A 13940-nucleotide genomic window follows, 5' to 3' on the forward strand; every position below is an offset into this window, starting at 1 on the left:
ACTTACATTTTGAATTGAATAGAGGATCTTTTGAACAATCTAATTAAAGACAAGACGATCTATTTCAACAATAAACAAGTTATCTATTAGACATTCTATTTTTATTTAATTTGATCATAAAAATGGTAATGATGAATTATGGTAAAAAAAATTATATTAGTTTTAATTGATATGAAAAGAAAGAAACAATGATAAGATTTTTCATACTACGTATAATTTTAATATGTTATTTATAATTTTAAAATATAAAAAAATATTTATTGTTTTTTATTTTTGATATTTTTTATTATTTATTATTTATTATTTATTATTTATTATTTATTATATTATATTTTACATTTATTTTATTTTGCTTTATTATATTATATTGTATTTTTTCTTTATTTTTATTTTGTTTTATTTTATTGTTTTTAGCTTATTTTATTTTATTTTATACTTTTATTTGATTAAAAAAATGAAAAAAAGTGAAGTGAATAATTAAAGTGAGTGAGTAGAAAGAGAGATAAGGGTGTATCTGGGTGGAGTGGTGGAGAGGAGGTAGAGTGAAAGGAAAAGAAAAGAACAAAGGAGAAGGGGACGGACGATGATTCTTACTTGCCATAGAAAGAACTGCAAGAACAGGTACATCTTGCATTGAATATGGCATGAAGTGCTGTTTTATATGTTGATGGTACATTATGCAAATAAACTCCTGTATCTTTGAAAACAAAACACGCTTTCTCCCTTCCATTCTCCTGCACTTGATAACATCCATACGTAACTTCCATTTTCGAGACCTATTTTCAACCTTCATCTTCACACGCTCATCACAATCCACGAATGCATCTCCTTCGTTTTTCTCATCCCAAACTCCAACATTCTCTTGCACCCTCATCCTCCAAAAACACAAACGCATCATCATTCATCATCGTCTTCACCTTCCACCTGCATAAAAACCAAAAACAACATGGACCCACCGCCACTCTCCAACAACACCCACACATTATTTTTTATTCTACACTCTGTCCCACAAGGTTAATAACTTGTCATTTGTAGGGTTTAAATGATGTATTATTTTGGATTTTAGTTTCATTAACAAATAGATTTTTTTTTCAAGTTTAATATTAAATTAGATAATAAAAGTTAACTAAAATCAATTTTGCAATTATAAAATTCGAAATATCACTAATGATAGCTCATCTTCTTCCCTTAGATATCATCATCATCTTCCCAGCCACAACTACCGGGTCTCGTTTCTTCTTCCTCACTGAAAGAGCACAACACACAAAACCCTAACATTCCCGATGTCAATTAGCTTTCGATGAGACCCGATCACCATTTTCATCCTCATCAGTGTCCATCACTCTAGCCCATTTGGAGTTCTCTTGACAGGAACCGCCGTGCGTCAACCGTGGCCACCGGCTTCCACCGCCACACTCACCGGACCGTGTCGTCTCATCTTCGGCAAGCTTTGTTTATCGCCGCCGTTCACCGCCGTTCACCACCATACCTTCATCGTGTTGGGCCTCCCTGTATCCAACACCACTGTAGTGACGTAAGCGAAGAACTCCTATCATAGCCTCCGGTCAATCTCTCTTTTAGGTGAGTTCGGATTTATGCTCTTTTCTCTATAGAGCAATCTGATTTTCTTCGCATTCAAGCTTCCTTTTGATTGAATGATGTCTCTTTTCATTCTTGATGAAACTCCCTCTAGTTGAGATCCTAAAATTCTACCTTGATTTGTTGTTTGAGCCTTTTGTTGTGGAGAAAGAATGATTCTATGGGTGAAAGCCGTTTGAGGGGAAAGAGCATTGCTAAGCAAAGTCTACACTAGTCCTTTATAAATAATGTTTTTTTCTTAAATAAATTTGTTGAGTGGATTGAGAACAATGAGAAAGAATGAGACCAGCTGACCAATAGTAGATGTGATTTTCTTAAATGGGTTCTGCGAAATAAATGATGAGATTTGATTGTTGAATGTGATTGTACTGATAGTTTATATTGAATTTCTATTATATATGATTTCTATTGTACTGTGAATTATGAATGATGATAGAAAGACATTGAGACGGTGGGTTCTGTTGGTTGGGTTTACATGTCCTATTATGTGAGTTATCATAGCTATTCTTTTCATACCACAAATTGTAACAATGACTGTATTGAGCTATGATGGGTAACGTAAGAATGTTTGTGAAAATTGGTGTGATATTAATACTCAAATTAGTTATTTTCAAGAGAAAAGGAAAAATGCTACTCTAGGATGAGTCAAAAGTGTATGAAAGGAGATTTGTTATGTGACACTATTCTAACTCGACTAGTATCCAACTCTACATAGATGAAGATATCTAGGTGGTGAGGAAGATATCTAGGTGGTGAGAGTCGAAGGAGACTCTATTCAATATGCTAGTCTCCTAGAAGCATAGTCATTGTACTTTGTTGTTTGAGCTGCTTTGCAATGATGTTTGTTTGAGCCATTGGACTAAGCCATGTGTGATGATACTTGGTATTTGATTTGATGAGTGTGAACTGTTTGTGTTTTTGAGCTTGTTCATGTATTGACATGTATCGTTGAATGAGTTATTGGATTGAAGTAATACAGTGAATAAATGGGAAAATGAGAAGGGCTAACTTAAGGATTGATTTCTAGCCAAGATTCGTTTTGATAGTCTTTATTAGAAGTTATTATTTCTTTTATATACTTTATATTTTTCATAATTATTTTAATATGTTACTATTTTTTGTATTTTATTTTCTCATCATTTGTTTATACATTAGCTTACCTTTGCATTTTGTATGTTCTCATGTTTTCTTTTGTTTTTTCTGCGATGATCTTTTTGCGATGATCGTGTGTATATATATATATATATATATATATATATATATATACACACACACGTGAGCAATTATAGGAGTTGATGGTGATAGTGCACCGGAGCTGGGTTAGGGGAAATGAAGTATTAGGATAGGAATATTATAACGATGATGGATTGTGGTTTTGAAAAACTATATTAAGTTCACTGGTTTATATTTTGAAGTATTCATGAGTTCATTTTAAATGCATTTGTTTTTAGTATCTCATTATTTAGTATAAGAACTATAAAATGTGAATTTATTTTGAAATACCTTATTAAGGCTATGATTTAAACATTGATATAGGGTATTTATTAGTTTTTGGGCTGTTACAGATCAGAGATAAAAGGTATAGATATCCTCTAAACATATAAGTTGCCCCAGGATGTACCATTTTTAAATTAAAAAAATAAAATTTAGATTTAAATAAAAGAACTTTAAAAATAATTATATTTGTTTTCTTGTACAATCTCCTGTTTTTCTTTTTCACTTTCCATAGAAACATTGGTTTCAACCGGGAATATGAGTTCTTTTGGTTCTCATTCCTCGTTTCTCGGTTGATCCACAATGCAACAGAGCGCAGCTGCGCGAAAAATACAATAACCCAAAATCCTCACTCACTTTCTTTGCACTCTCTACTATTCTCCTTTTTCAATCCCCATACTGTTCATTACACTGTTTCTGTAAGTTCCTTTCATTATTATGTATAATCATTGTATATAAGATAAATTATTTTAATTCTCGAATATGAAATATTTTTTTTTGCATTTTTAGGTTAACAAATTTGTACTTGTTTGTTTGTAAGGTGACATGCTGTTGATGTACTTTAGTTAGTTGTTTCTTGTCTTTGGTTAGTTAAACTAATTGGAATTATTTCGATGGAAAATGAATATCATTATGGGAAAATAAAAAAGTTTTTATTTTGCTCATTATTTCTTTTTCGGGGTGGAAATGATTTTTAATTCAGTTCGAGAAATGCTAGTTGCACACATTTTGCATTCATATTCTCTCTTACTAATGCAATGTGAAATTTTATGACTGTGCAAAAGTTGGGTTCATTCTTAAGCTTATGCATAGAGTTGAGTTTTGCTTAATAATAGTGTTGGAAAGAAGATCTTATTCAGTTTTATGCCCTAGGAAGAGTGAAGAAGAGCTTAAAATATAGCAAGGGTTTGTTTGATTTATGAAAATTCTTCTAGTTTTCATTTTATGTTCTTACTTACAATTACAAAAAGATCACGTTGTTTTCACTTTGATTATTGTTTTCAAGAATTTGCATAAGAGTGGTGTAAAAGTTCGTTCCATCATCAAAGGAAATGAAATGAATATGGTACTTTTGTAGGTATTTGTCATTTTACAAAAACGAATAGGCCTTAAATTTGTGTTACCCCATAATTAAGCTTCATTCCACCTTTTAATTGTCTTTGTTTCTTTACCAGGGATGGGGGAGAGGGTATTTAGAATAAAGGTTAAAAGGTGAAAACATATGAATCCTTGAATCGTATGGGTGGTACAAATTTCATACATTTAGTCTTGTATTTTAAGATACAAAGTAATTTAAGATTCATCTTGGGATATACATTGGTAGATAGACATAATGTATGAGTTGTGAGATTCATCATATCATGAATAGTAAAATTCTAATAACTGTGTTCCTAATACTAAGCATTTTGTAGGATAGGACGACGATTTAATAATACAGATTGTAGGTTAGTTAATATCTACAGTTCTACTCTATTAATATCTATTTCTGACTCAATGCTAAAGGGTATAGATACTACTTAAAGATTATTTTAAGATTCCAGTATTTAATTTACTACACAAGTGATAGGGACAATTAGTAATACAGAACAATCAAGACCAATTCTTGATTACTTTTATTGAACAACACTGGTTGTGTCAAAAGAGTAGAAGCTAGAACTCAAGATTACAACTGAGAAAGCTTTGAGAGATCCTCACTCTCCTATCAGGTCCTTCAGAAAACTACAAACTGCCTATTTCCTATAATTTCTGACTATTTATAATAGTCAGTTACATGACATATTTAAAAAAGAAAAACAGAATTACACTGCAGAGGTTATAACTGTCATATTCAGTTATTCCTCTTTTCCCTCCTTTTATAAACTATTCCAAACCTATCATTACTCCGCCCCTGCAGATTCACCTTGCCCTCAAGGTGAAGGTCTGGAAACTCTTGCTGGATGGTTGTGGCAGACTCCCAGTCCAAATCTGGAAGTTGCCTCCACTTGAGAAGAACCTCCTATTCTCCTTTAGCATCCTGGCGAGTATCTAACACTTTCTCAGGTGTCACCTCCAATATGTAGTCTTCAGATAGCATGGGAGGTAAGGGTTGTGATGTGGGAATAGTAGTGGAAGCAGTCTTTAGTAAGGATACAATGAAAAACTGGGTGAATACAGCTATGGGCAGGAAGTAGCAGTTTATATGCTACTGGACCAATACGTTCCAAAATCTGGTATGGCCCGTAAAAACGAGGACTCAGTTTCTCATTAGGTCATCTAGCCAAAGATTTAAACCTATAAGGTTAGATTTTAAGGAACACCCAATCACCAATTTGATATGTAACCTCTCTTCTATGCTTGTTGGCTTGAAGTTTATTCTGCTCTTGAGCCCGACAGAGATTGGACTTCAAAGCTTTCAAAATCGCATCACGTTCATCTTGGAACTGGTTGACACTCTCTATTTTACAAGGAATGGTTGTCCCTTTCAAAAGCAAAGGTGGGTCGTGACCATATAAAGCTTTAAATGGTGTCATTTTTTAAGAGGCATGGTAATTAGTGTTAAACCAGAATTCAGCCCAAAGTAACCAACTAGGCCATAACTTAGGTTGAGATCTTGTCATACACCTTAGATAAGTTTCCAAACAACGGTTAACCACTTCCGTTTGACCATTCGTTTGGGGATGGTATGTTGAGCTTTGTACTTGCTTGTTTGAACAATTCCTTCCAAGATTGACTTAAAAACAGTTTGTCCCTATCTAAAACAATTGTGGAAGGAAACCCATGTAACCGAACCACCTCTTTAACAAAAATGGCAGCTACATCTGCAGCAGTATAAGGATGTGCTAAAGCAAAGAAATGGGCATACTTAGTGAGGCGATCGACCACTACAAGAATAGTGTCCATCCCCTTTGCTTTAGGTAGACCCCCAATAAAATCCATGGAGATATCACTCCAAACCTGAGTTGGAATTGGCAATGGTTGTAGTAAACCAGCAGGAGCTAGAGTCGCAGTTTTATTCCTCTGGCAAGTGTCACACTGCATCACAAAATCCTTAATATCTCTTCTCATGCCCTCCCAATATAGAACGCCTGCAATTCGTTTAAGAGTGTGAAAGTAGCCACTATGACCACCTAATGGAGATTCATGCAGCTCTTTAATGATAGTAGGGATTCTACTATAATGTTTAGGCTGAACAAGTTTGCCGTGATAGTACAATTTCCCCTTTTTTAGCTGAAACTGGGCATGAGCAGTAGGATCCACTAACAAATTCTGTATAATGGTGCTCATTTTCACATCCTTTTGTATTTCTGTATCCCAATCTTCCCACTCTTGAGGTTGTAGGATAGAAATGTTAAAGAAGACTTGTCGGGATAATGCATCAGCAACCATATTTTCCTTCCCAGGTCGATATTTGATGTCAAAATCCAACCCAATGAGCTTCGAAGCCCATTTAAATTGTTCCTCTGTCAACAATTTATGATCATTCAAAAACTTTAAGCTTTTTTTATCAGTGACAATGGTAAAGTGAGTACCCATCAAGTAATGCTTCCATTTTTGCATAGCTTGGACGATAGCCATTAGTTCTCGTTCATAAACTGATTTCCTTTGACCTCTTTCTGTCAAGGCTTGGCTCCAAAAGGCCAAGGATCTGCCCTCTTGTAATAACACAGCTCCTAACCCTTTACTGGAAGCATCAATCTCAACCACAAAAGATTTGGAAAAATCTGGCACTCCTAGCGTGGGCAATTGGGAGACAACAGTCTTCAATGCTTCGAAGGCTTGATGTACTTCATTAGACCAAACAAAACCTTCCTTTTTAAGCAATTGTGTTAGAGGTTGCACAATTTTACCATAATGTCGAACAAACCTTCTATAGTACCCCGTTAGACCAAGAAAACCTCTTAAAGCAGTGACATCTTTCGGTCTCGGCCATTTAAACATAGCCTTTACCTTCTTAGGGTCAACTGATACCCCATTCCCCGAGATCACATGGCCCAAGTATTCAATGCTGTCTTGGCCAAAGCTGCATTTCTTCCTATTAACTTTTAAGTGATGATCACATAGTAGTTGAAGAACTTGTGATAAATGTTGGAGGTGCAGATCCATAGAAGTGCTGTAAACCAAGATATCATCGAAAAACACCAATACAAATTTTTGCAAAAAAGGCTTGAGAACTTCATTCATGAGAGATTGGAATGTTGCTGGGGCATTTGTCAAACCAAAAGACATGACTAGGAATTCATAGTGGCCCTCATGGGTTCGAAAAGTTGTCTTCTTAATATCGCTTTCTTTCATACGAATCTGGTGGTAACCAGACTTGAGATCTAGTTTAGAAAAGATAGTTGCTCCAGCTAGCTCATCCAATAATTCATCTATAACTGGAATAGGAAATTTATTTGGAATGGTTACCTTGTTAAGAGCCTTATAATCTACACAAAACCTCCATCCTCCATCTTTCTTTTTCACCAAGATAATAGGGTTGGAATAAGGACTAATACTAGGCCGAATAATACCAACATTCAGCATATCACCAATCAATCTTTCAATCTCATTCTTTTGCGAGTGCGAATACTTATATGGCCTTAAGTTTGGAATGGATACTCCCTCCTTGAGATGAATAGCATGATCTTGTTTTTGGGTAGGAGGTAATTCATGGAACTCTTGAAAAACCTCACCATAGGATGCCAACACTTGCTCCACTTCCTTTGTACAAGCCGTAGAATCCACAACTTCATGATTATGAACCATATCCACCAAAAACCCTTGATCCCCTTGCTGCAATTCGTGTATCAACTTTTTAAATGAAGTTGCAGTAGTGGATAAAGCAGGATCCTCGATCACCATGTGCTGCTGGTTCCCTCCACCAATGGTAAGTTTTAAGTTTCCAAAATCTGCCTTAACCTCCCCTAAACTGGCCAACCACTCTAAGCCCAACACAATATCAGGTCCACCTATCTCAAAAGTGAAAAATTCTTGTCGAATTTGTAATCCTTGGATTTCCAAGATAAAATCTGCACATTTTCCTTGACAATCTATCTTTCTACCATCTCCAACTTCCACCACATAAGAGGGAGTAGCCATTGTCTGCAACCCACATCTACCAATCAAATTATTTGAAATGAAATTGTGGGAAGCTCCATAATCCAACAAAACAATCACGCTCTCCTCTCCAATTTTACCCCAAAGTTTTCAAAACTTCTTGGTAGTGAGTCTAGCCATGGTACACAAGGATAATTGTAAAGCCTGTCTCGTGTCCTTCAAGGTATCTTCTGTTGTCTCTGTGTGGTGCTAGAATTCCCCCAATTCAGTTATTTCATCTTCTGACAGCAGTAACATGTGCAATTGTTTGTTTCTACATACATGTTGAGGCTCAAACTTCTCATCACATATAAAACATAACCCTTTTCTCATCTTGTCTTGCAATTTTGCATCAGATAATTTTCGAAAAAGGGCTCCTCGTTGACACAGCCCTCCTTAATTTCTTAGACACCTCACTGCTCTCCCCCCTGTCCTTATTGGTAGTACTAGAAGCTACCGAGTTACTGCCTTCTCTTGAAAAGGTTTTAGTAGCTGAATATGGTTTGGCCCCTGAATTGTTGCTGCCAAACCCTGGAAGTTCGCTTTTAGATGTGACTCTAATTTTTTCCTCCACCATTTTAGCTTTCATCATTAGTTCAGCAAGACTTTTTGGTTCATATAGCTTCACTTCAGCCTTGATACCTTCTTTTAACTCGTTCAAGAAAATGCCTACCAAATAATCTTGCTCCACGTTTTTCAAGAACCCAACATATTGTTCAAAATTTTCAATATACTCTTCAACCAGACCTGTTTGTTTTAAGCCAATTAAAATCTCAAACGGATTATCCAACATGGTCGGTTGAAACCTGTGCACCAGTACAATCTTGAAAGGATCCCATGTAGGTTTGGGATTACACGATTGCCACCATTGGAACCAATTCAAAGCCTTTCCTTCCAAAGCAATAAGAACAGCCTTCATCCTTTCTTCCTCTGTTACCTCCTTTAAATGAAAATAGCGCTTCAACCTATTGGTCCATCCATAAGCATCTTCTCCTATAAAAACTAGAATATCTAGTTTTCTCCATCTTGACGAAGTAGAAGAACGTTCTCCATTTGTGACTGAAATATCATCACTTTCCGATTTTTCTGTTGACAATATTTTCTCCACCACCACTGTAAGACCACGAATCATGTCTTCCAAACGTTGGAACCGTTGATGAGTCTCATTTTCATGTCTGTCCCGATCTTGAACCATTTCTTGGACCATTCGTTCAACCCCATCCATGCGTGACTCCATTCTGGTATGGACCATGCTCTAACGAACCCTTTCCACAGAACCCAGAAGGTGCTCTGAATACCAATTGATAGGGACAATTAGTAATACAGAACAATCAAGACCAATTCTTGATTACTTGTATTGAACAACACTGCTTGTGCCAAAAGAGTAGAAGCCAGAACTCAAGATTACAACTAAGGAAGCTTTGAGAGATCCTCACTCTCCTATCAGGTCCTTTCAGAAAACCACAAAACTGCCTTTTTCCTATAACCTCTAACTATTCATAATAGTCAGTTACATGACAGATTTAAAAAAGAAAAACAGAATTACACTACAGAGGTTATAACTGTCATATTCAGTTATTCCTCTTTTCCCTCCTTTTATAAACTATTCCAAACCTATCGACAAGGCATTTGAGGTATTTACTTGTGACAAAATTTTCTTTTTGGCTGGTGATTGATAGAATAGAATACTCATTGACATGATAGATAGTGATAGTTCATGATTTGAGTGGATTTTTTGTGTTTTATTTTAAAATTTTGCATCATTATAAAGTCAGAAATGATTTATTGTTATGCCTGTTAGTAAGAACATCTATTGCCAAGGAGAAAAATAATCTTGCCTTTAGTTTTGGTTGCATAGTGTATAACCTGGAGAAGTGTTTTAATGTTGAGCTTTTTTATTATTGTTACAAAGCCATGGATCAACAACATGAAGATCATTTTCATAAGAAAGATAGAGAGCTCATAATACTCACAGGGCAATCATTGAAAAAGATAATGATGTGAATAAAAAATTCTCCTATTTATAGATCTTATTGGACTCTAGTAGTCATATGTTATTAACCGATAACAAACTTACTAATCATGTACAATAATTATTATAATTACTTACTTTGCCTTTAGACATTCAGTATTCTTTTGGCAACAGCTGGACCTAGAAGCAACGAGTGATAATAATTTAAGGTGAAACATTTTTTATCAGAAGACTAGAACATTTTATTTTGTATGATCAATTCTTTTTTACTCTGTTTTTGTGGCTTACTTTCCTTTTTCAAATTTTCTTGTATTTAGAATCTTTTATGTAAGATACTAATCTTCATTATACATTCGTTGATGTTGCATTTGCTATTTATTGATCTTTAATTAAAAACTGTAATTTTGTTTTTTATCTTATTATATAAGTAGCAATGATTGAAGCATACATCTGTAGCAACATGTGGCCATGACATTGGTTAAGCAAGAAAAAGTATAAAATGCTGTCAACTACTGTCGCTGCTCAGCTTCCAAGTTGTTGGTACCGCATTCCCAACCATCTTAACGTCCATCATGATGCCCAACAAAAGAGAAAACTCACCACTCTATCACTTTCCAATGCAGATAGCCAAATTTCCCTCAAAAACTTATGTGACCTAAGTCTTCCTCAGACCCAAAATTGCAGCAAAGGGCAAGAAAGCAATAACCGTTCAATACATAATCCCAATTCAAATCAGAACCACAAAAACTTATTATTTCTACAATTGCTCCCTGATAGTGACACAGATGACATCAATAATCAAAATCCAAGAACAAGAAACCACTGCCAACACCAAGTAGACGAACAAAGAGAATTCAAGGACAATAACAAGGCTAGCCTTTTCACAAACATGCGGTGGGTAGATGTGAAAGCAGCACTTGGCCAAAGAATCAACTTGGAGGCCATTCTATGTTCAACTATGGTGATCTTTAAAGACCCGAAATTGGCAATGCCCCATATTTTTGTTCCTGATATAAGGTATGTTGATTGGGCTGAGCTGCGCAGAAAGGGATTTAAGGGAGTTGTCTTTGACAAAGACAATACCATTACAGCGCCTTACTCTTTGAAGCCCTGGCCACCACTTGAGTCTTCATTGGAGAGTTGTAAATTGGCATTTGGTCATGATATTGCTGTGTTTAGTAATTCTGCTGGTAATTCTAGCTTGAAGCAATTAGAAAATGTTCTGAATTTTATGGTACTAGTTGTTCACCGTGTCACTTAAATTGTTTTCTGCTGCTTTGTTGTTGTGAATCAGGACTTCATGAATATGACCATGATGGTTCAAAAGCTAGGATGCTTGAAGGTGCAATTGGAATTAAAGTCATCAGACATAGTGAGTCTTGCCTTTATTTTAGAGCATTTTCTGCAATATTTCCTTATCTTGGAACATGAAAATACATGGTCTCTCGGATCTGTTTAAAACGTTAGGAGTGTGAATTATTCTCTTAGGATAAATTGCTTTAGTAGGGATGTTGATACATGTACGAATGTGTTGTTAGTGGGATATTAAATGCATTACTAGAAGTTGGTAGAATATTAAATGTATTACTAGAAGTTGATAGAGGGTTGTTAGAAGATTCTAAAGATCTCTTTGTAATTATTATTTTAGGGTTAGAGTCCTCTCTATACAGAGACTGATGTACTCTTTCAAAGAATCAATTTAAATAAAAATCTTATTTCTTTCATATTAATCCTTTCAAGTGAATGCTTCAGGGGTGAAGAAGCCAGGCGGTACAGCTGAAGAAACTGAAAAGCATTTTGGTTGTGAAGCTTCGCAATTAATTATGGTAGATAAGAATTTTAGTGGCCACCTTCTATTAGCTACTTTTTTGTAGTTTGATTCAGATTTATGTTAAAAGTTAAAGCATAATATCTATGGCAGGTGGGTGATCGGCCATTCACTGACATTGTTTATGGCAATCGGAATGGGTTTCTAACTATTTTGACAGAGCCATTGAGTCTTGCTGAGGAGCCATTTATTGTTAAGCAGGTATGGTTTTCATTTTACATTCTGAGTGCAAGAATTGTTTGTTGTGATTAATTTTTCTTGATAAGTGGAAATAATTTTTCACTAATGGAAAAGGATGAGAAGTTCTGTTTGACAGATCCTATAACGAAAGCGAAATATAGCAGAGATAAAATCTTCAAGCTTAAAAGCGCTCGTACCTCTCTTGTATAGTCAACTGATGAGATTCTAGTAAAATTGAGAAAATATATGTTCCACAAAAATTGTGTGGAATGACTCATCTGCATAAAAAAGCATTGGAGTAGTAAATTCTTAGAAAAACTTGTAGTGTGACCAAGTAAACTAACTCAACTCATTTAATGGAACTGTCATACATCTCTGGCATGATTCTTTGTGCCAATTGGGAATTCATGGTATCATGGCTTACAGATTCTTTCTGCTACGGGTTGTGTTGGTGTTGAAAGTCTCTATAGATCTTTTATGTAACTTGTCAAGAGTAACTTGTTTGATAGAAATGAGGTCCATAAATAAAGCACTTAACAACTATTATTGAATCTTTGGTCAATATTGAAATCAATTACACAATGTGTTACTTATCTGTGTGAAAGTCCTCTCTTATTCTTTGAGATCTATCTATTATCTGTTATGATATTTGGCCTAATCAACTTGTAGTTACTTATATATGTTATCTGCTTTCTGATATGCTTTGATGTTTTAATACCATTGGAATGCTGGGTGTGTGAAATCTGTTTGACAATGCTGGTTAAGCATTAGACGAATTTTATTCATGAATATTAATTAATTTCTTATGGTTTATCATTATGAATCAATTTTAAAAAGGAAATAACATTCCCTTGATAATTGTGATGATAGGTGAGGAAGCTAGAAAATTCATTTGTAAGGTACTGGTCCAGAAGAAGGTTGAAGCCACCTAGCCAGAGGTTATTGCCAGATCCAAAGTTATGTGTCAGAGAGCCACATCCTTCACAAGACTAATCTCTAAACACCGCCACCTTTTTTTTACCATATTACTGCCCTTGAGTAATTGCATAAATGTGAATAATTTTTTTTTAAATAATCATTTAGTTTATTTTTTACCAAATGGAAAGCATTCCCCAGCTGTCTTATATGTGGCAATTTATGTCATCTGGTTAGAGCCTGTTTAAATAACTAGATTTAAAAAATAATTTTTTGATCAGTTCTTTTCTTAAAAAAATTCTTAAATAAAAAAGCAAATTTTCCCCAAAACCAATCATTTATGAACATGCTATTAGTTTTCACAAAATAAATTATAAAAATAATTTTTTTTTTAATTTTCACAAAAATTTTCTCCTGATCGTGAAGGTTGTTATATTACACCTCATCGTAGTTTCTGAAAGTAAATGATATTAAAAGATCAGGCTTTTTAATATAACATTAAGTAAAAACATAATATAATAATATAATGTTTTATAATCGATAACGTTAAATATATCCTTGATTTCTAAACTATTGGTTAAAATGGTAAATCGTATTTTGTCCCGCTTCTATGTATACGATGTATACGTTAATTTTGTCTTTATATTTTATAAATGAATGTAAAATATCTTTGGTGATAAATACGTTAATTTTGTCTTTATAAATGAATGTAAAATATCTTTGGTGATAAATTCTACTTAACGCTATTAGAGTGTTTCTTTTCTTCCTATAACTTTCTCTCCTCCTGACTGCAATTCTCTCTTTCTCCATTGCAACTCTCCTTAGAGGTGGGCCTAAAGGTGATAGATTACGTGGTAGTCTTAATGGTGGTTACGAAGGCTGGTGGGGGTTTAGGAA

The 13940-nt window shown here is 34.7% G+C and overlaps 1 protein-coding gene across 8 annotated transcripts; it reads left to right on the forward strand.

The window, feature by feature from the left end:
* Positions 1–480: 480 nt before the first annotated feature.
* On the forward strand, positions 481–13227 carry LOC114187938 (phosphatidylglycerophosphate phosphatase 1, chloroplastic/mitochondrial-like). Of its 8 annotated transcripts, none has more exons than XM_085674572.1 (8): positions 481–621; positions 1193–1581; positions 10549–10656; positions 10744–11310; positions 11415–11492; positions 11873–11946; positions 12042–12149; positions 12999–13227. In XM_085674572.1, exons 3-8 carry the CDS (start codon positions 10620–10622, stop codon positions 13119–13121), a joined length of 987 nt encoding a protein of 328 aa, XP_085530698.1. In that variant the 5' UTR covers positions 481–621; positions 1193–1581; positions 10549–10619; the 3' UTR covers positions 13122–13227. The 8 variants fall into 8 exon arrangements, with proteins under 8 accessions (XP_085530698.1, XP_027932171.1, XP_085530700.1 ...); XM_028076370.2 differs by having other exon boundaries at positions 10552–10656; XM_085674574.1 differs by having other exon boundaries at positions 10577–10656.
* Positions 13228–13940: the final 713 nt, after the last annotated feature.

The sequence above is a fragment of the Vigna unguiculata genome, chromosome 6 (genome assembly GCF_037176805.1).
Source record: "Vigna unguiculata cultivar grain cowpea cultivar isolate G323 ecotype 2 chromosome 6, ASM3717680v1, whole genome shotgun sequence".
NCBI classification, from domain to species: domain Eukaryota; kingdom Viridiplantae; phylum Streptophyta; class Magnoliopsida; order Fabales; family Fabaceae; genus Vigna; species Vigna unguiculata.

Bases quoted from the DNA above. Each gene is read 5' to 3' on its own strand.
- LOC114187938 (XM_028076368.2), top strand. From the start codon at position 10,620: ATGCTGTCAACTACTGTCGCTGCTCAGCTTCCAAGTTGTTGGTACCGC. The intron at 11,311-11,414 runs GTAATTCTAGCT...GTTGTGAATCAG, and splicing joins TGTGTTTAGTAATTCTGCTG to GACTTCATGAATATGACCAT. The intron at 12,150-12,998 runs GTATGGTTTTCA...TTGTGATGATAG, and splicing joins AGCCATTTATTGTTAAGCAG to GTGAGGAAGCTAGAAAATTC.